The sequence below is a fragment of the Ambystoma mexicanum genome, chromosome 7q, assembly GCF_040938575.1.
Source record: "Ambystoma mexicanum isolate Mex_15411 chromosome 7q, UKY_AmexF1_1, whole genome shotgun sequence".
Classification (NCBI taxonomy): domain Eukaryota; kingdom Metazoa; phylum Chordata; class Amphibia; order Caudata; family Ambystomatidae; genus Ambystoma; species Ambystoma mexicanum.
Window position 1 is genome coordinate 471,364,172 of NC_090941.1, and position 22,965 is coordinate 471,387,136.

A 22,965-nucleotide genomic window follows, 5' to 3' on the forward strand; every position below is an offset into this window, starting at 1 on the left:
TAATGTTGGACTTGAGAATGCTTAGCCCCGCCTCATGGGCTATCTCCTCTCTGCTTGCCACACCTTCAGGATAACGCGTATTAGGTGTATGAATATGGAGGCCCTTTGAGGCAACTGGTTGACTGCTCGATTTTACGATCCATGCTCTTTTCCACTGTAGTTTTACATATGCTTTCTAGGCACTGCTGGCACCATAGGACTGCCTGCCTTGATTCCCTTAAAGGAACAGGGCCTTCTAAGGCAGCAATATGACAAGCTCCTGCCTCCCGTGGGTGGCATGATAAGGGTAACCAGAGGATCCCTCCCATGATGCCCCCGGGATGAGCATCACCTGGCTTGTGGTGGCACCTGGTCCTCTTGGTGACTCCACCATCCGCCAGTAAGGTCAGGCAGGGGATTTTGTCCCATGTACCAGCTGTCGAAATACTAAAGTCCACTACACAAACTATCTAACCAGAGATATAAAAATGTTTTTGAGAAGAACGGTGCAATCACAAGGTTCAACGCTGTAGCACCCCTTTTTCCTTTGACCTGAAACTGACTTAATCAAGGTCTACAAAGATTAGAAAATCTTCCTTTTCAACAAGTATTCAATAAGAACCCTACAACATCCCACCCCTGACCTGGTACAATTCAATAAAGAATCAATTGCTTCAGCCCTCCCTTCTCTGTACCAGAGCGCCCTGTAGCTATTGGTGTGACTGCATGAATGCTATACAAAAACAAAAAATAAAAAAAAAACATCTGCCTATTAGTGCAGTACACGTGTATCTCAAATTGTCAATGGGTACACAAGAGGCTGGAGTCTACACTGACACAACAGGGTCTCATGACAGCCTCCTGGCATCACGTTAACCAATGTCAGTAATTTCAGCACAAGCCAAATAATTCTACGGCACGGGCAGGGGGACGCGACCAAGTGCACAGCACAGAAATTAATGAAGAGCTGTTGCTACAAAGTATTCACTTGCAGTTTACATGGAGGCAAGCCCAGTTTATAAACAGTGATTTTTTTAAATTGAAAAGGAGGAATTTCTTTGGCAGGCTGAATTCTTTGCTAATATTATTTTTCCATTTTACCTCAGTTACTGACTTTTCTTCTGTGATTTGTTTATGAACAATAAAAGTTCAACATATATATGTGAAGTGCAGAAAAAGAATGATAAGACAAGTGGGAATACTTGTGTTCATCACTGGCTAATGTGACAAGGCCAGAACCCTATCCTTATCAAGTGGGGATGGGAAGCCATCTCAGGTGGTAGTGGGGGGCCTACCAGGGAGCAATCCAGAGTCAATCCTACCCCTGAGGAGGATGGTGGAAGTGGAGAGGGCCCCAATTCCTGTCGCTCAATCCCATTTGTGCAAGATTATATTTTGCAGTACTGTTTTACATCACATCATGCCTCAGAAACAAAATGCTCACCACTGTGAAGAGTCACTAGGTGTTGTCACTTCTCCCCAGGAGGGAGACCTTTCCCATGAGGCTATGGAGGTGTGCCCGCTACCCAATATTCCCCCCAGGGGTGGTTTAATGCAGGAGGGCCTCATGGAGAAGAACTCCCCTGCTGGGGACTAGGTTGACCAGCTGGAGTATGAGCCGGTAAACACAATTGCACCAACACATACTCTAGCCCCTCTTTCCTCTGCTAACCTCCTTTTAGACAGTAGACCCAGGTACTATCGGAATACAGAAGACCTCAGTGTGACCACAAGTACCATGACGAAAAAGAACATGGGCACCATGAAGATCCCTAATTATAGAAATACTGCTACGAGGTGGCCCCGCAGAGGACTGAGGATTGACACCAAGAGAGAGAGAAAAGTGACTTACACAATGTGTCTAATGGGCGGAAGGCGGCCGCTGGTCCCTGGCGCATGCACGTGGGAGCTGTCATGGCGGCCCCAGGAGGGAGGAGGACTCGATCCGCGCTTGCCCCCGAGGGCGATCGCGAAGCCGCCATCAGGCCCACCACGGAAGGAGGACATGGTGGGCCAATCGGGTAAGTCCCATAACAATTTGCGAAAAATGTCACCCCTGTGTCAGCCTCTCTCACCTGCACCCTTATACCACTCTTTCTGTCTTTTCTAGTTTTCTAGAGTCAGCGTGCACAAGATAAATCAAGACAGCAGCAACAAGAGGAGAACAACCCTCCTGTACACCACACTATCAGCGAAATATCAAGGAAGGTCTGGACTTGACCCACAGAGAGCAACCCTCCTGCATCCTTCACTATCTGGGCAGGGAAAGAGAAGCACAGCCTCAGACAGCACATGCAGCACTTCCAGTACAGTCTGATGCACAGGCAGAGAAAACCTGCAGCTGATAGCAAAGTCCCTAGAACACCCAGGAAGGACTCGGGGGAACACAAACCCCCAAATAGAGCTCACTTACCATAGGGTAGCTGGCACCAAAGCCCCCTAACATGAACTGGGACATTCAGCGTTCCAGGTTGCCATCCCAAATCCTTACTGGACCTGCGCTGAGAAAGTTGGTGGGGCCTGTGAGAAACCTTGGGGTATTTTCCCATTTAGACCCAGAGAATCCTCTATTCGGGTGGCCAGGGCACGGCCATCGCCTTTGGATCCAGACCCTGGGGATGGACCAGGGCGGGAGGATCACCCGGGTAGCGGAGTCCGGGGTCATTCTCATGGGAATTCCCTAGGTGAGACACAGTATCCCCTCTTACCAGTTATCCACAACCATACAACCCCTCTGTCTTTTTGGGGTATTTTCAAACACACAACTCCACCCTATCAGCCCCCCATTTTCACATAATACTGAGAAGAAGAGGCAACCTCGAGGGGTGAGGATTACTAGTGAAAAACCAACTAAGACACAGAAGACAGACTACAACACTCCAACAGCAGGCTGTCCCCTTAATGAAGTCAGTCAAGGTCAGGCAGACCCAACCCTAATCACACACTTGCTGACCATTAAATTCACACAGGTGTATAAAGGGAGGCTGCTGAGAGAGAAAGGTCAGATGCAGTTGGGGAAGCAAGAGGGAGGCTGAAAGGCTGATACCAGCAGAGGATCCCTCTTCAAGACCCAAACACCAAAAGCAAGATGGGAAGATTGTCTGGAGCTGAGAAACCAAGAGGCTGGGAGTTGTCGGGTGAATCCAGAGGGGGACAGCGTGAGGCGACACTGGCCCAGTGAGAAGGAAGGGCTGCAGCGTGTCACAGGAGCCGTGCGATCTACATGTTGGATTCAGGCAGCCAGGACCTTGCTGTTGAGGTCTGGACAATTGCTTGTTCCCCTGGGACCATTGCCAACCCTAGGGATGTAGAGGGGCAAGTGGTGAGACGCTGACCTCATCCCCAAGCTAAAGGATGGTGCCGCTGACCTCGTAATGTTGCCTAGTGAGTCTGATCAAAAGAGGGAGAGAGACTCGGGAGAGCAGGTGGGAAGCAGAGCTCACGAGGGAAGGCACCAAGTAAAGCAGGCAAGTGGGCCGAACCCAAAAAGGAAGGTGAAAGTTGATGACAAAATAAATGAAGTTGGTCCGAGCCCAGAGGAGGGAGATCAGCTGAGAGCTTTTGGTTAAAGCAAGTTTGAGTTGAATTGAAATTGGTCCGAGCCTGGCAGAGGAAGACTAATTGAACATTGTGTTAAGAGGAACTGAGCCCGGCTGAGGGAGATCGGTAGTGAACCGTGAATCACCTGAGAAAGTGATTCCTGAAAGATAATAAGAGCCAAAGTAACAGAGTGACCTGGCGTGAGTGAACACGATATCAGAATTCTCTGTAAAATGAAAGCGAAGTCCCTGAAGAGAAAGGGAAGTGATGTGAACACTGAAAAGCAAACAAAACCAAAAGCCAAAACAGGGAAATCACTAAGTAGAGGAAAAGTGAATAGAATCCCCAAGAAATTTTGTTTGGAACAGAACTGAATGTAAAGTAAAAGGAATTGGTCTTAAGAAATACAAGTACCAGAATGCAGCAGTGTCGGAGTTGTCAGGAAACAGAATTGGGGCAAGCCTCGGCGACCGTGTAATAAGAAATAGCAAAAAAAAACTACATTTTCCAGTAGCCTGAGGGGCTGTGGTAGTTCAAAACTCCTCATGCCATTCGCCAGCTGCTGGCAATTGAGACATCCATTAAACCGTTGGCGTTGGTGTTTCTACAGGAGCAGGAGAGGATCAGTCATTCAGGCGGAACCTTAAAACTTCTGAGCAGTGAACTAATTTTTCTCCGTATGCAGCCCTCGGGATTGCGTGCCTATGATAACGAGTACTTGAAACGGGGCCAGCGGTGCCTCTTTGCTGGGCATCCCGTTTCCGTCCGCGGCAGTGCGCGTCCAGCTCACGGAGGTTGACGGCGTCATTCCTGGAGGTCCGGGTGTGCTTACGAGCCACCCGGACACACAGATAAGTGTTTTTCCTAATTCACAGTCATTTAATATGACACGAGGTGTCTATGTTCTGTTGTGATTGGGCTGACATGAAGCTAGTCCGAGTATTAAGTTCCACGAGTCATGCGCTCGTATTTCCTGGGCATTTTTGGTTAATGTGATAAGAAGAATCCTTCTTAAGGGGAGGAACATTTTTGAGTATGAATGAATACTCACCCGAGAAACCACACATATGTGATGAGTGGATTATATTCCAGAAAACGTGTTACAAGAATGTATGTTCTTATTCCATGCCTGTGCAGACGGGCAGAATCCTGTCGCAGCCACTGCTATGTTTTATGTTGCTTGTTGCTTGCTAGCCCAATGGGCCATGTGTTCACGTCCAATTCATAATGGAAGCAGCTTCCTTGCTTGTGACATTCAGCTTGCTGTCGTTGTGGGTTCATGTCATTGTAGCTATCTGTGCTAACAATTTATATTCTATGTGATATGCAAAATCAGTTTTGGGTAGGAGGTTTGGGAATACTATGAAAAGTCTGAGATAGGTGAGGATTCAGGATCAGGATTAGGAGTACAGACTTTGTGGTATTAGTTGTTTATGCTGTTAGACAATTGTGTATTGTATGTTGTCTCCCCATCTTTCCTTTATCATTCCACCCCCTTTCCCTAACTCCGTCTTCCCCCCAATGGCTGCCACGTGGTTCTCTGTGATATTATATTCAAACACCCGTGCCAACCACGATGGGGGGGTCGATCTATTCGGCTTCTGTGGTTCGGGAGAGGGGGTCGATCCCCTATCATCCCTTATGGTTTTGACAGGCGTGGTCATATATGGAATTAAAGCAAAGTGAATTTGGAAGTAAGAAGGTTAGGGAAGGATATCCCGTTTCAATTGTGTAAGCCTAAAAGAGAAGCAAACTTTAAATATTATTTTGCACTGCATGGCATTCTACGAATAAGAGTCTTTCAAGGGAAAAGAGACTTTGTCGTAGAAGGCCCTGGTATTTGTTCTGTACTGTATCCTCATGCTAGAGAAGCCATAGACTGTGCTAAACTCGAGCGTACCGCCTTGCCATGTGTTGAAAACGTGGGGAAGGGAGGCCAGCGGCCTGAACATCCTGACATATCATTTTGTGAACACTTCTTTCTTTTTCGTAACACTGTTTCCCACACTATTAGTATTTAGAAGTAAGGATTGGCAATAGGTTTATTAGTATAGGCCCTTTTATTTTGACAAGACACCACTAGGACTGACATTATTATTTGATGGTCATAGCTTGCTTCCATCTATAGATTTAGGATTAGAGAGGCGTTTTTCTAACCCTTTTGTGAAGTTCAATAAACACCTTTAAACTGTGGTCACTTGTGTCTGTCTTACTGTTGATACCATGCCTTTCTTAAAGGCCTAACTTGCTATTTGTAACTTATTCCAACACATTCCGGCCTGGGAGACAGGGCCTGACTGGCTAGGGCCAGTGATCCAATGGATACAGGAGCAGGAGCATAAAAAGGATAGCAGGAAATAGGACGTTTTGGGTTGTTCGGGTTAGGTCAGAGGAAGTGGAGATGGCAGACAAAGAGACCAGCAGGAGGAAGGAAGGAACAGCTGCGTTTGTAGTGGATTTCTGGAGAAGGTCAGGTATTGGTTAGTGAGTGCACGGGGTACTGGGTTGTGAGTCTGTGTGTCAGAGTGCTGTTTGTCGTTAGTTGAAGTAGTGTAAGAAGTGAATGTCGTCATAGTAGCAGTGTGGAAGAGAGAGTAATAGTGTGGAGGAGGTATTGGTAGGGTTGAGAAGGGAGTAGTAGTGGGAAGGTGGGAGTAGTAGTGTACAGGAGGGAGGGAAAACATCAGAGGGTGGAGGCGAGACCAAGGTACAAAGGTCATCGAAGGACAGAAGAAAACAGGAAAGGGAGTAGAGGCGGGTGGACTTGGAGAAGACGTGTAGAGAGGTAAGGAGAGAGAGAGAGGAGAAATTGAGCGTGTTTGAAGAAAGATCGGCAATCGCGTACCCCTTTAGATCACTAACAACTGAACAGGGACAGTTATAGGAAGTCCCTCTTTGGCGTTGAGTTAGAAAAGACATCCTGCCTTTGGGTCCTCATATTCATGGTAAAATAGACCTTAGACAGTAGGAGTCAATATTCACGGTGGTGAACATGCAGCCTGAACCCAGCTTTATAATGCAAAATACTTAGGCTCAAAAAAGAGAACACAAACAAGCAGAATTAATATGGATGTCTCCCATGCACTAATAGATAGCATCCATGCACCGGTATAAAAGCACTACAATGAAGCATCAACCAACAACTAACTTTAGCAGTCTGTAACAGTCTGCATGAACTAACAGCTGTGCTGCTTTTTCCTGATGGAAAACATGAAGGCCCCAGTGATGAACCAGCCTCAAAAATGCATATTGAGAGATACCAAAATGGATCTGAGTATTAGAGAAAATTCACACGATGATAAACGCCTTAAAATAACCCAAAATTTTTACGCCATACCTTACATAGAATCAGTTTTTATTATGTCATAGGCTTTCAGAGAGTTTTGTTAGATTTGGTTCCCTTTAAATGTAGTGAGATCATACTTACATATTCTCTTTTCATCGAGCATTGGTCCAGGGGAGTCCATGTTGAGAAGTGCCTCAGCAGCTTCAATAGTTTCCAACGATTCATCTCCATTCTGGCAGGATGCCTCCACTGCAAACAACAAACATGGGCAGTGATTCTTCCAGTCAAAATATATGGCTGACACATAAAATAACATCCCATGCCCCTGGCAGATATAATGCAGATTAGCTTTTCTTTTCCTAATTTTATTTTCACATTTTCCATAAACATTACATCCCCAACCCAGGCAACCCCCAATCCCTGCCTGGAAAACAAAACCTTCTCAAAACTAGACAAAAGCTGCAACTCTCACACCCAATCCTCCACCTGCGGTTTCTTCAGAGTCTCCCAAACCTTCATTATCTGCTTAGCAGCCACTATTAATGACTTATCTATCCAGCAACAATGTTCACAAGCCTCTGCACACCTATCTGCCTTCTTCAGCAACACAGATGACAACGGCAGATGAGGAAATTACATACCCATGACCAAATCCAACCTATCCAAGACATCGTTTCGCATGCAAGAAGGTTCCTGTCTCCTTGCCACAACCCCAACACAAATCATTATCTAACAAACCCAATGTAGCTCTTCTACTGACACAGATTATTACATAGATGGATTCACTGGAAAATGGCATGATCATAGTAGATCAAATGCCAAAATGCTTTTTAGGAAATCAAGGCATTGGCTTCCTTTTCCATGCATTATTTAAATATTTCTATTGGTATTTCATAAAGTTCAAAGAAGTCACAGAGCCAATATTGTTTGTCCATCATATTTAACAAACAGCTCATTAGTCAAATATAGCCCCTTTCTTTTCATGTACATTGGGCCTCATTACGAGTTCGGAGGTAGCCATGCCATTTTTAGCAGCATGGCTACCCTCAAACTCGGGTCCGGGTCCCACAAAATGGGAATTACCGGGCCATTCCACCTTTGCGGGCCCAGTAATTCCCATTCGCGGGACCCGGACCCGGTACGTCCCCATTCCCATTGAGCCCCTACAGGGCTCAATGGGAATGGGGAGGATGCTAACAACGGTTGTTAGCACCCTGTTCTGCTAGCGGGTGCCGCTCTGCACGTCTGGTCTGACCAGGCATACAGAGCGGGACCCGCTGCAGAACTCGTAATGTGGCAGCCCGGTATGTACGGTGCCGGTCCCTTACCGGCACCGTTCATACCATGGTCGCCACAGTCGCGATGAGGCCCATTGACTGGAATGAGAATACTGCCTAAAGTTCAGCAGTTGCCCAAGCACTCTCCTGCCAGGCGCACCATCAAAGAAGACCCCCCGAAAGTGCCACTGTTAAGGTTGGACTCAACATGACACAGTGGACAGCTACCAAAACATGACAAAAGGCCTCTGGGTTTTAAGTTAGCAGTCAACAGCTTCCAGCAGTGGGGGTTGTGAGGAGTCAGAAATGACAGGCAGATACAAAGTTGTAATGCTTTCAACATCAGACATCTTTATTAAAACAAAGGGGTTGGATAAAGGCCTTTCTGTCCCTATCCTAAAGAGAGTTTCCCTACCTAGGAAACTAAAACTAAAGATCAGTCTGTGTCTCGTAGTCAAAATTATGCAAACTGTCTTTGTGTCCAAAACGTATCTGACCCTCACACTAAAAAAGAACAATCACAGGTGTAAGGTAAGTGTGTCTGGTTTTGATTGAGCAAAACGTGTATATAAATCAAATATGAAAAAAATCCCTTCCCCTGGACTATTTCAGGTAGCATAGCAAAAGTGTCTTTTTTCAAATAATGATTCTTTAAGAGTAGCAGAAATGTCTGTTCCACATTACACTTTCTTTAGGAAAGTGTCTCTTTCACACAACAACCTTTTGAGGATGGCAAAGGTGTCTTTTTCAAACAATAATTCCTCAAGAGTAGTAGAAATTTCTCTTTCACTCAACAATTTCTTGAGGACCGCAACAGGTATCTTTTCCAAACAATGATTCCTTAAGAATATTAGAAATGTCTCTTTCATACAACACTTTCTTATGGATGAGTATCTTTTCAAACAATAACTGCTCAAGAGTAGTAGAAATGTCTTTCACACAACACTTTCTTGAGGATGTTCTCCTGGTATACTCCCCTGCTAATAATCCTTCTGAGCTTTGCAGAATCCCTGGTATACTCTCTTGCCAGATATATCTTTTCCCAAAGGTTTACTGTCTGATGTGCTTCTGCCACCAGGACTTCTTACAATGTTCTCTTCCCTTCTGGGTTTTGTAGATCCCCTGGTATACTCCCCTGCCAGGTATCTATCTCTCTCCCAAAAGGCTCACTGCGTGATGTGCTTCTTTCACCAGGACTTCCTGCAATGTCCTCTTCCAGTATAATTAATAAGTTGCACTCCTTCACTGTTTATACTTCATTGACTTTAGATACTTCTTGTTCCAACTTCCCCTATCTTGACATCTCATATATGGAGACGTGTTCAAGTTCTGTTGGTCAACTTCTTCGCTGATAGTTATTTACTTGTGGCAATGCTTGTTCCAGATTTCCCCAAATTGACTTCTCATATATGGAGACTTGTACACATTTTGCCTTTCAACTTCTTCATTAATGTTCATCTGTTGGTGATAACATTTACTCCAACTTTCCCTGTATTGACTTCTCCTATATGAGGACTTGTGTAAATTCTGTCTTTGTAATTTACTTGGTCAGTTTTCAAATAAGTGTTTCCATTGTTCATGTGCCTGTCGGCACGCCCCAGGGGCCCCAACACCAATGCACACACTTACTGGTGTTTGATGGCGTTTCTGAACTGTGACACGTTTTTGCGGCAAAGTTTTCACTCGGGGCAAGCTTCCACTGCTTTACAGAAGCTCATTCTGTTTGCCAGCCGGCTCCGCATTCATCTGTGGGCAGCCGGCTCTGCATTCATGTGCGGGTTGAACCGTGGCTGCTTAACAAGACTGCACCCCCAACAGCCTCGCTGCTGCTGCCTGTCTCTCAGCAGTACTTCCAAGGCACCCGCAGCGCTTCTCTCGGTCTCACGCCTCTCTGTAAAGTATGCTCACAAGCGTTTGCTTGTGAGTGTCTTTCTCTCTCAGCACGGTTAATTTCCATGCGTCTTCTTCTGCCTTCGGTTTGGATTCCTGCTTCGCCCGCTCTGCATCTCTCTTCTCCACTCCTCCCGCTCTGCATCTCTCTTATCCACTCCTCTATTGAGGGTATTCACCAGGTTTAAATGTCCTGCGCAGCTATTTCCATTGTGACAACTTGTCTGCACGTTTAGCTTGCTGTTTCCTTCAATCCAGATGAACTACTTCTGCCTCTTCCTCATCCAAGTACTTGAAGCTTTATGGGAGTTGGAGTCCATGGTAATTTTAGATCTTCTAAAGATATATTGTTTTGAATCTTTGTTAAAATCAAAGAAATCATAGTCAGGAGATGTTAAGTGAGTATTATGTGTATATAAGCTATTAATAGTATTCTGTTCAGGTTGTTTTGCAGGAAGGTATTTTTGAATCGAGGGATTTGTAAATGACAACCAGCCATCACCATCCCTCTCCTGATGGGGTCACCACATCTCCCTGACAGCCATCTACTCCCATGTGATCCTCCCTCATAATACCACCCCCAGGGTCAGGATCAGGTAGCGGCTGCCATCTTCTGGCTACATGGGAGGAGATCATAGGCTAGGGATCAGTGATGACTCCACAGGATTCATCACCACAGGGTCCTACAGACATCCCCATTAATGCTATCAATGTCCTTGCAATCAACAAAACTCTCACAGCCAATCTGCAGGAGCCTTTTTTTCATTACCACTAACATAACCCAGTTGAGTAAAGGCCTCACTGAAAATCCCACGATATCAAAAATTGATTTAATTACTGACTCCCGAATACATTAGCATCAGGGCAGTTCTACAATAAATAACTGAAATCAGCATCATGGCGTTGGGGATGGAGCTCCATGGAGGATTGGGAATACCTTAGATAAATTCCCACAAAATCTGTGGTAGAACAACATTTATAGATAGGTACGGCCGCCCCACTCACCAAACCTCTCCAGTGATATGAATTTCCCCTTTAGAAATAAGTAATTTAATCTAAACACTCCCAGTTTTGCCAGCTCTCGCAATCCTCTGAGCCCACGATCCACTTCAATACCCCCCTCTCTGGCAAAGTAGGTGTGAGGCAAGTTGAACACTATGAAAAGTTATTATTTGGAACACGCCCATATGGAACAGTCAACCATGCTGCGTTCAACACCGGACAACTTGGCTCTCCCTTTCAGAATACTCTTAAGCCTGTCGGGAACAGAATTGCCTTTTGAGGACCAATGTGCTTTTAATTGCACATGGGAGCATGCTGAATCTGTCCGAACAAATAGGTCAGGAACCCTTATAGCCACGGATTCAAAGGGCAATGCACAAACCTCCCACTTAACTATAGGGTGCTTGCCTCCAAAGCTAGCTTAGTAAATAGCCCCCAAATATGACTAACACAAATGAGAGCAGTTGGTGCAGGATATTTAAAAAAGGTAAAGAGACTTAAAAGAATTAACATGCTGACCAAGAAAATCCCACCTCATATTGAAATGGCAAGCGCAATCCATCTATCAGTGTTATCCTCTTGTGCAGTCCCACCCGACTATCATTTGCATGAGAATTAAACTGGTTTTTCTGGAGACACTGACAGTAATCCCCGAATATTGGACCAGATTAGAGCAACATTTCAATTAATATTGCTTCCATATTCTACTCATAGAATTAGTCAAAAGTGTGACTTGCTCCAGTTAATCGCCACGCACAGTGCTCACCAAACCACAAACATTATCCAATATGTTTCATTGTTTCTCTCTCTTAGTAGACTATAAAACAGTAACTGCATAGGAACATTAATGTAGCAGCTTGTCGAAACAGTATGCCGTCTTATACAATGTTCCTTCTTCGTGGGAAGCTATGAACCCATGCAACACAAAAGCAAGGTATTCAAAAAGACTAGAGAGGCTCAACTTCACATCACTGATGAAGCCCCATTTGGCATGCTACGCTTCCTACCCCATGTTGAGAGGGTCCCTGTTCTCCCCTTGACAGGGTCAAGCCGGAGGCCATGTCACATGTGATAACCTCAGAAAGAGGCACTCACGGCTGTCCTTCCTTTTACAGGCCACTCAAGCGCCCCATTTGACTGTCGTAGCAAAAAACAAGATTCAGGTTTATACTTTGAAAGGTTTTTTACTGCATTAGTTAGCACTATTAATTGATACGTCTGTCCTGCTGAGGAGAAGGGAACATTTTCACTAAAAAGATAAATCACAGCACCCAAGCAATCAGAGTTTTTACAAGCTTAACAACCTCAGAGAAAAAGTGGTTCCTTTTGCATAATTATTTTCACCTTACATTTGCATCAATTTAAGTATGAGACAAAAACTGCACTACTCCTGATCTGTATAAATTAGTTTATCTCAATATATATTTTTTCACAAAGCATTTAATGCAAAAAGAATCGCTTCACAGAACTAACATGGGAAGGCGGTAGCTGAAAGTCTAGACCAGTCTTGGTCAAAGGTCATCACGACCTCTCATGTGATGTACAGCAGAGGAGTCCTGGGAAGAGGGTAACAACACCGTTCACTGTAACCTAAGATTCAGGGATTTTCAGAACTTTAAAAAATTAAATCTTGATTCAAAATCCTTTACCACAGGAAACATTTCTGAGGTAAAGTGACCTGCTCCCTTAAGAAATAAGACCCAATGGCACATTTGGCGTTATACTGTATTTGTATTTATTTGGCATTTATTGAGCGCTTTACTCCAAAGCGCTGAACATAAAAATGGTTGCAGTACAATAAAAGTGAAAATTGGTAGATTACAAAATGTTTCCAGGTAAAGAAGTAGGTACAATCAAGTAAGAAAAAATTATTAGGTTTAAAAAATGAGAGGTAGGAAGCTAAGATTAAAGAAGATAGGTCTTTCGAGAAGTACAAAATGCAGGTTAAGAGGCAGTAGAATCGAGGGGTAAGGGGACAGAATTCCAATGGTAGGGAGCAAGGAGAGAGAATGAGAGGAACCGGGATTGGGCACAAGGGGGTCGAGGGACTGATTGTCAGGAATCTGTCAAGTAAGGACAAAGGCAGTGAATATGGCAAGGGAAATGTGCACACTATCACGCAGTGAATGGTTTGAGTCAAACAACATACATACAGGAACCAAGACTCAGGTATAGTAAAACCCAGGAGTGCAAACAAAGTGTGGCAACAATACAAATATATGAAAAGGGATGTGGGGTAAGCACTTAGAATACTCCTTATGACTGTAAGGAAAGTCGGCAAGCTCCTACCCACAATTGCTATTACAGGTACTGACAGCGATAAGCCCACGTAGAGGGCAAGCAATGACAGGATCTGTGATCTAACCCTCTTGATGGTATTAAATAAGGAAACTTAAAAACAGTACTCACGAGGACGAGAAATACCACTTGAATGTCAGCGAGCCCACGAACCCTGTTGATCAAACAGGGACCCCGAAAGGCTGTAACAGCAGTGGGAGGATAACTAAATACATAAGACTCAAGACAAGGGGCAAGTAGGAATAGTGATTACAGAATAGTGAGGAAAACATAGGCATTCACACAGGAGCTAGCTACAACCGCACACCACACCTAATGATCAATGGAAAGTAAATGCAGAGGTGCAAGGGAAAACATGGAATGGATTCCAAGAAAAGTAAAGGAACAGGAACATGGAAAACGAAATTACAAGGGCAAACTTTCCCCACCCATCCAAGGAAAAAAGGCAGAAAGCTAATCTAAAAAGGAGGAAAGACTAAGGCATCAAGGTATACAGCAGCAAAGGACAAGTCAGAGAAATATAGAACACAGGCAAACTGGGCTGCACCAAAAGGGAAAGCACTGAGAAATACTGCCTGCAAACAGGGGAAGACAGAAGGGAGATCTGGGAAGCAGAAATCAATTAAGCAGATACATTTGAAATCCAAGGTTAAGGAACAAGCAATGGAAAATTGGAACTAGGCACAAGGCTAAGAACCAGGAACAAGGGGCCAGTCACAACAGGAACACTGCAACAATGACCAGTGCTGGACTGAAGCAAACTGAGGCTTTTAAACCTGCTTAACGAGCACACGCCGCAGGTGTGCTGCTTGCTGCATCTGCAGCCGCAGGTGTTGCCTATCCTCCACCCAGCCTTGTCCTGCAAGGGTGGAGATGAAGCAGTGGGCCAGGCATTCTGGGAAGCATAGTCATTTGATTAAAGCAGCATACTGGCTTGCAAAAACCTGGAATGGATCCGGAAGGGAAGTAGTTTGGTAAATAAGGATTTAGAGCTCCCAATTCATCACAGCACTGTAGCATAAGGTTCAGAAGGAAAGTCCAGTAGGGAATAAACCCCAAATCATGCCCCCAAGTGGTGGGAATGGGAGCGAAGGACGCGGATCGTGACACTGATAGCAAGAAGTGGGATTGAGAACAAAGGGAACGAGTGGAAACATAGAAGGAGACCAAGGATGAGAGATAAGAGGGAGCAAGACCGTGGAGAGATTTGAACACCATACACAGAAAATTGATATTGAGCCGGGAGGAAAAAGTCAGCCAACCAACCAAAGAGAGAGATAGTGACATTGAGTCATGATGGGATAACTGCTAGAGAAGACGTATAGAAGTGTTAAATATGGTTTTAAGAGGGGCCAAACCGGAAAGAGATAGACCAAAGAGAGTAGAAGAACAGTAAAAATGGCAGGAAAAAATTAGAGATGAGATCAGGAGTTTGGTGGCGCCAAATGTCAGAAATAAGCAGGCTTTACGAATGTTAAAGAGATGGAAGCAACAAGACAGAAAAATAGTAGAAATGTGGAGAGAAGGGGATAATTCCGTATCAAAGTAAAGACGGAGATTGAGAGCAGTACTGGAGAGAAGTAAAGAAAAAGGAGGAAAGAAGACGGAGGAGGGCGGGCATGGGGGAATAGTGGTGGCAGGGAAGAAAAGTACTTCAGTTTTTGAGGAGTTTAGAACAAGACAGTGGTCTGACATTCATGATTTGATAGCAAGTAGGCAGGAAGATAAGTTATTGTGAATAGCGGGAGTAAAGGTAGGGAAGGAGAGAAAAAGTTGCGTGTCATCAGCATAGAAGTGATGGGAAATCCCAAAGGTCTAGATAATGTCAGCAAGAGGAGAAGTATGCAGGGAAAAAAGAAAGTGGCCAAGTACTGAGCCTTGAGGGACACCATGAAGGAGGGGAAGTGTATGAGAAGAGGAACCAGCCCATGAGACATAATAGGTATGGTTGGAAAGATAGGAACTAAACCAAGCAAGAACAGAGTGGGCAAACCCATAAGAAGCCAATGAAGCTAATAGGAGTGTAAGGTCAATAGTGTCAAAAGCCGCAGACAGATCTAGAAGTGTGAGAAGAGAGGAATGATTGATGTAACATGCAGAGAGCAGAGAATTATAAACAGAGAGAGGGGTGGTCTTAGTTGAGCTCGAGGAAGAAGTGAGATAAGGCGAAACTTAGAAGGGACATAAGGGTCGAGAGGAGGCTTCTTAAGAATAGGGAGAATAGAAGCATGCTTGAAGCAAGAGGGAACGACCAATGTGAAAAGACAGGTGTTGAGGAGTGTGGTAAGATAGTAGACCAGAGAAGGATAGACTTTGTGAATTTTTGAAGATGGATTGGGATCCAAAGGTGAACCAGTGGGATGAGAATGAGTAACAACTGAGGAGGACTCTAAATTGGTAATGGGGGAGAAAGAGGAGATTAAGGAGGTTGGGGAAGAAGGAGGAGGAAAGGAGGTAGTGGGAACGATGGCAGCATGAAGAGAAGCAACTGTGGTAGAAAAATGCATTGCCAAGTCGGCAGCAGTGAGAGTAGAGTGGAGGGAATGATCAGGAATAGGCGGTGTAAGGATGTGAGAAAGAGATTGGAAAAGACCCCGGGGGGAGAAGATTGGGCATGAAGGAGGTCAGAGTAATAATTGCGCTTAGCTGTAAGAAGGAGTGGTAGGATGAAAATGAAGAAGAGTCAGACTCCGAATGGGACTTGCAAAAGTGAAGTTCGAGGTGGCGCAGAACTCGCAGCATTGAGCAGAGATGGGAAGAGAGCCAGGGTTGAGGGGGTTTGTGAGAGGGAGAGAAACAAGAAGCAGGATAAAGGGTATCAAGAGCAGAGAATGTAGAGTGAGAGGGAAGAGCAGAAATACAGGATGAGACAAATAGAGGGATATTAAAAGCTTAGAGATCGGGACGGGGATTAGGTGGATGCCTCCAAACCAGCTAAGGGAGGTGAAGTAGGGGGAGGACCAATAGAGAAAGAGAGAAGAAGATGATCAGAAGAGTAAATGGGCAGGGCAGAGACAGGAGAGCCCAATACTGAAGAGACAAATATAAGGTCCATACTGGAGCTCAATGAATGGGAAGGGGGACTGGGAAGAGCGGAGAGGTGGTAAGAATCAAGGATAGCAAGACGTGGGAGCGAGGACTGGGTAGAGGAGGGAGGAAGATTGAAATCGCCCAGTAGTATGAGCGGGTTTGAAGAAGGTAGAACAGCGGTAGTTAAGGCATCAATATCTGCACAGAAAGTAGCACCCGAGCCAGCAGGGCGATAGACCAGTAAGAAAGTAAGAGAATACAGTTTGATAAAAGTGGTTAACAAATATTCAAATGAGGGAAAGGTGGGGAGAGCGGGTGAGGGAGAGGTAACAAAAGATGAAGAATAGAGAATGCCGGTGCCACCGCCACATGCTGCAGGATGGGGAGTGTGCACAATGACAGTAGCAGATGTAGAAAGAAAAGCAGGAATTGGGGTATTGGAAGGGGAGAGCCAAGTTTCAGTAATAAACATAAAAGGAAGATTTAGACAAAGAAAAATATCAAGAACTGAGTGGGATTTGTTACACAGTGAATGAGCGCTCCAAAGGGCAAGATTATTGGAAGTGGAGTAGGGGAAGGAAGGAAGATAGTTAAGGTTATTTAGATTTCGGGTAGATTAACAAAAATGTAGAGGAGTGAGATGTGCAGCGAGTAGGAATCAGAAAAGTAGCATTAGACATGATAAGAAGAAAAGGAAAAACAGTTTGCAAGAGTAAAAATTTGCCATTGCAAAGAAGAAACAAGCTCTGAAACCAGTCAGTGGGCGGGCTGGGTACGCAGCGTTCAGGGAAGCCAGAGAGTGTCCTCACAGATGAAAAGGGTTTGGCTACCACATTGAGTCAAGAGCCATGATTCGCTGTGAGGGTTCGCCCAGGCGAGATGTTTATGGAGGCAGGGCCAATGTAAGGCCAAAGGGGGGGCAAAGCCAAAGTATGTGGTCATTGAAGCAGAAGCGCGGACTGGAAGTTATACTGAACAGGTCCTCTATAATGTGCCTTCTCCATGGCTTGAATCTACATTGGTTAGTCGCAACCCCATATTAGTCCCAAAATCTTTTCTAGTTCTAATTTCTCTTCATGTACACTTCCCCTATAGATATTCCAGATCGAAGCTAAAGAGTTAACCCCCATCCAGGGCCCCATCCAGGGCCCAGGCCTTGAACCCCCTCCATCTATGTGCCTTTTCTGAAGTGACAAGTACCACTTTTTGTCACCCAATGCCCCACAACTTCTATTCTGGCCCAAGTTCTCTTTTCGTTAAATTACTTCAAGGACCAGTATGCTCTGTTGTGTTGAGCAGAACGCGGAAGGAGAACAACAACAACTACACCCATGCAGATGCTCCCAAGCCGGTTAATAAAGAGACACACTATTCACTGCCGCAGTGATTGCAGGGAACACTGACACAGCGGCCAGTAGAAACTGTGCCAGAGACTACTCAAATTGTTATGCACACAGAGGGGGCTAAATATGTTTTTGTCTCCTCATACAGCAGTGGGCCAACCCCAGAGGAAAGACCATGAATAGATTGGTTCCCAGTATCAGGTGGAGAATGCAACCAATGAGGAGAGGTGTTAGAGGCAGAAAACCAAAGATACAGGTATAAAACATTGGTGAGCACCAAAGAGTGTGTGGGGGTGTTCTGTTCAGGTCGGAAGGCAGAAAGGTAGGCCGAGAGACCAGAAGAAGTGATGCAAGGTGGAGTGAGGCGCTGAAGAGTCTGTGGAGCATTGGATAGGATTGCAGATGAGGTATTGTGTGTGAGGAATATGAGCAGCCAGTGAAACTACAGCTGTGATTGTAAGAGTGCATGAGAGAGTGAATGGCAGTCGAGGGGAGGGAAAGTGTAAGAGTATAGTAGAAGGGGATAGTGTGAGAGGGTAAAAGGGGAAGGGAGAGAAGAAGTGTGTGAGTAGAAGGGAAGAGAGAGATTGGGAGAGTGAGTGCAATAGGAACGGATATAGAGTGCAGGGAGGAATTAAGGGGAGGAGGAAGGTAGTAGAGGTGGATGGGAGATGAGTTTGAGAAGACCAAAGGGACAGAGGAGACATAGGGTGGTAGAAGAGGAGGGGAGGGAGAAGAGGAGATTGGAAGTGAGACAAGACGGTGGCATACTAGAGAAGGGAGACCAGAGGGAGATAGGCGAGAGTGGGAGGCGAGGGGAAGAAGTGCAGAAGAAGGGAGGAAGTCAAGGGAGAGAGCCAGAGGAAGAAAGGGAAGTAGAGAAACGGGGAGACCTACATTCAGAGAGAGTAGTGAGTGGGAGGGATAGAGAGAAAGAGAAAAAAAGAGAAAGAGAGAGCCTGACAAAATACAAGCACTGTTCGCTTGTAAAGACCAGTATTTTGGGGAACACTAGAATAAGGCAACCCTTAGGAAGTCCCTGAAGGGGAGTAAGATAAATAAGGACGTGAGCTTAAGCAACACCAATGTCAGAGAGGGTAAGTTAGAAAGTAGCAGTTACTGATCTCTAGTGTTTCCGTTGATTTTGGGTGTCAGGGAAGCCTGGGCCAGGGCGTAGGGAGCCCTGGGAGACTGAGAGACCACCTAGAATAAACCTTTAAGCACACCATCTGCCAACCAAAAATACCACACAACAGCAACTCAAACAACTTGCTAATAAAAACTCTTGAATCATTCTCTGGATTTGTGTGTTTCTTAAGGCTTTCTGTTACACACATGAGAGAGAAAGGCACAGAAAGAGGGCTTCTGTAAGCCCAAGAGGAATTACAAGGCAACTTGTTTTGCAAGCCATGTTTAAGGGCAGCTTTGCTTATTTGTGGCACCCAGAGTGGTAGAAGCTCCGCAGAGATTCATTTACCTCAGCCAGGGTCGACAAAGTGGTAGGTATGGTTCATCTCATGCCTGTCTGATCCCAGTGGTGTACCAATCCATTTTCATCTATTATCACCTACATATCACATCCAGCAACCATAATCCCATAACAATATGCTAAATTCCTAAATGAAGGTGACAACGCAACTCTTAGGGTTATGAAAATGTGGCCACCAGTCCCTTTCCCTCTGCCATCTAAAATAAAAACATCAGGACATCATTTCCTACCCTTGTTTTTCCTTTGCATAACTCCTCATCTTTACTATCTCCTTCTTAATGGGGATGTTTCTTTACCATTCTTCTATTCTAGTTTTCATGTTCCCCATATCTATTTTGCATTTATTTAACTTTAAATCTTCACGTTCAAGTTGCCTTAATAGCATTGCCAGTTTGGATTCTACTTATATACAATTTCTTGAACTAAAATGAACATCATCTTTGATCACGCCCAAGGTGTCCTTGTAAATACTTTGCCCAAAGGGACTTCGAGGCTTCAAACACTTAAAGCCATGCAACATATACAAACAGTTAAAATGAGGTAAAAGCAGTAAAAAAACTGAGTACAGGGAAAAACAACAGAAGACAATTAATATACAATATACCAAATGTTCACGCTCAAGATGCCTCATACACACCATTGACCACAGTAATTCAGTTGGGATCTTCCCTCCTCATTGTGAGAACACCATGTGATGCATTAACATCATCTGGACACTTCACTCGACCTCTCATGTAAAGTTAACGCCATCTCCTCTGCTGCAGCCTACACAGCCAAACTGATCAACGGCAGTAAGTCTTTCCTTTCCATTCCCAATCGCCTCACAATTGCCAGAGCCATCACCGGGGCCAAGTTGGACTACTGCAACGCCCTCGTTGCTGGCACTTCAGAACGCAACCTAAAAGGTTACAAATCATCCAAAACAATGCCTTCTGAGCTCCCGTTGGCCTTACCAAACATGCCCATGTGTCAGAAGACAGAAAAGACAGCCTTTGGATGTCGATCCAAGAGTGAATCGCCAATCTCAAGGAGGCTCAAGCTTCCCTGTTGTCGCCGCCAAGCTGTGGAACAATCTCCCCTTGTTCTTGAGAATGGAACCCTCCTATTGATCCTTTAGGAGAAACTTGAAAACTTGGCTTTTCCCCTAAGCTCCTCAGAGCCAAGACACTGTCTTACTGCTGAACATCTTGAATGTACGCCAACTACTTTCCCTGTTTACCTTTACCTGTACACCCCTTCCCATTTCCCTAATTTAATAGTACCTAGATAAATGAGGGTTCCGTGTGCGGCTACAAATGCAAAAACAAATAAATAAATAAATTCTGATGCTTGCTTTAAGTGTAGAATCAGTTGCATAGAACATTTAATCCTGGAGCTTAGATCCCTATAGTGGCTAGCAGGGCCCTACAGTTCGTGTAAAACTCTGTGAAAAACATGGTGGGCTGTGCACAATCGAGGTCCTGTGTAAGACTGAACGTTCCATCCTCAATTTCTGTTTTCAGACATTGAGAACTTTTGATTTTCCCTGCATTAATTTGGCCAACTTCTTCCTGATGCAGATAATCAAAAGCATCATCAGTAAGGTTACCAGGTGACTGCATGCCAGCAGAGACACTATGCCCAGTCATATTATTTATTTTATGGGTTTTCGTTTCTCCATTTAATGCATTCTGGGAGATGTAATGTTAATATTACTTAAAATGGACTGAAGTAAAAGCAAATGCCTAGGACTGGAATAAGGTGTTCCCTGTGGGACAGAACCACCTGGGACATGTTACACTCCACACAGCAATGGAACTGTATCCATTAAGACCACTGAGCACAACACCAACCACAATAGCCGAGGGGAGAGCAAGCTAGAGCAGAACTCAAATGAGAGTAAAATCCACTTAGGCCCTCACAGGAATGGTTAATGACACAAAGCAATGGAACACAGAGAAGAGAGCAAAAAGAAAACAATATATACACAGGTAGGACAAGCAGAATGGAGATACCACCAGAGGAGGAAGCATGGGACCTGGAAACGAAAAAGAACACAAAGCATGAGGAAAAAGTAATGCTAGAAAAAGGGACTCAAATACCCAATGCCGTTGAAGAGACAGGAGCAGCTACTGTGCATGTGTAAGCAATCGTCCACCCACTCGAGAGGTGTTAACAGGCTACAAGCACGATTGTCAAGCACAGAATCTAGTACTGAGCTCACTGATGGCGAACCGAAGCCACCCACACCCCTATACTGGCCCCTAATCTGTCCCGCAGTAACAAAGCTGACAATGCCCTGCTCCATCAGCACAGCAGCTGCCAGACCCTCCAACTTTCTGGCAACTTAATGTGAGTACATTGGTCACTATTCAGATAAGTAGGAATCCTGACTCTGACCAGACTTATCAAGAGGACCTTAGAGACCAATCTCTCAGGGATAGGATGCCCCAAAGCATAGCTGGATGCTCGGGTAGCACTTTTTGGTGGCAGTCTTTGTTTCATTTTTAGTAGGGTCAAACATTCTGTACCCCAGAAGTGTTTCACCTTGGAACCCTCTGTGATTCCAATACTAAGTCCACATACATACTGAATGAATGAGTGGTATACAAATGTTGCCATATAAGGTCATGGCTTCTGCCTGCCTCCGATAGCATAAAATATCACCGGCTTGTGAATGGTCTCTGGATTTAAGCTGGAATCTACACCTGAGAGCATGCCCAGAAAGAAGTCTGCAAATGTTGGATTCCGAAATTAATCCATAAAAAACTAGTTCTGAAATGGATCTCGACTCCCTGTCCCCCGCACACCTTCCCTTGCCCCTGCTTATTCTCTGGGGGGCCACCAAGAACCACCGCCACCTTCCACCCACATCAAACCCCTCCCACCAGCTGCCTTCTCCATTATCCACTCCTCTCCAAAGGCTGTTGACCTCCCCTCCCCAGCCAGCCCCTCCTGACTTACTGCTCCTCCTTGGCCTCCTGTTAGGAGGCATTTATTGATAACACTTGCACCCAATTGCATGCACAATAATAAAAGCGCACCATGGTTCAATTGAGGTCAATCAATCTATTCTAACATAGCATCTCTATTACCACGTATACACTGACGATGCTCAGATGTTATTTCAAGTCGATAAAAGTAGCCGAGGAGAGACAGCTCAGCTGTCTCTAGACATCCTACACCTGTTGGCTGCTCAAGAAATTAAAATAAGTCAGGGATAACACCAAGGCCTCAAGGCCATACTTTAAAACACAAGATAAAGTACTTGTCTTCCAAACATGGTAGCCACAATTGCCTATTCTTGGTTTTGACTTTCATGGGCCACATCCTTTTGCTGAACACCACTCTCGCCTGCATACCAAAGCACATACGACAGGAACAAAAATACATTATACATCAGATCTACTTGACAACTTGCAGGCCACAGATAATATTCCTGGCATCGTGTATTTAGCCCTTCGGTTCTTCCGAGTGATAACTTTAAATTGGGTAACAGTCATTTAAAGTGCTATGAAACAGAAAAAACTATGTTAGCAGATGATATATAATTGAAAGGTTATGATTTATTTAAGGTTTACAGAATGAGGAAGGGTTCTTTATGGCGGGATCCTACCTACACCCAATTTGTTGCCCAAGGCAAAGCAGAGGGCAATATGTTGGGGAAGGGCATTACCTCAAGAGATAATTACCCCTTCCGTAAATAATCGGTTGGTCTGAAGAAAGATGAATGAGGTTGATTATTAAAGGATTGTGCGGTTCTTAGAGTCTATCACAAGGTGTTCACATCTTTTGGTGAAAGACTTCAATAAAATAGCTTGGTGGCGCAGGGAAGAATTGCTTATAATAGAA

At 44.8% G+C, this 22,965-nt stretch overlaps 1 protein-coding gene across 9 annotated transcripts in view; it reads right to left on the bottom strand.

Annotated features, from left to right (window-relative positions):
* Positions 1-22,965, bottom strand: part of ELF1 (E74 like ETS transcription factor 1) — a 917,745-nt gene that overhangs the window by 107,772 nt on the left and 787,008 nt on the right. For all 9 annotated transcript variants that reach the window (XM_069639215.1, XM_069639214.1, XM_069639212.1 and 6 more), the window contains one exon: positions 6,947-7,054. In XM_069639215.1, coding sequence (XP_069495316.1) covers positions 6,947-7,054 — 108 coding nt within the window. The remainder of the gene's footprint in view (positions 1-6,946; positions 7,055-22,965) is intronic.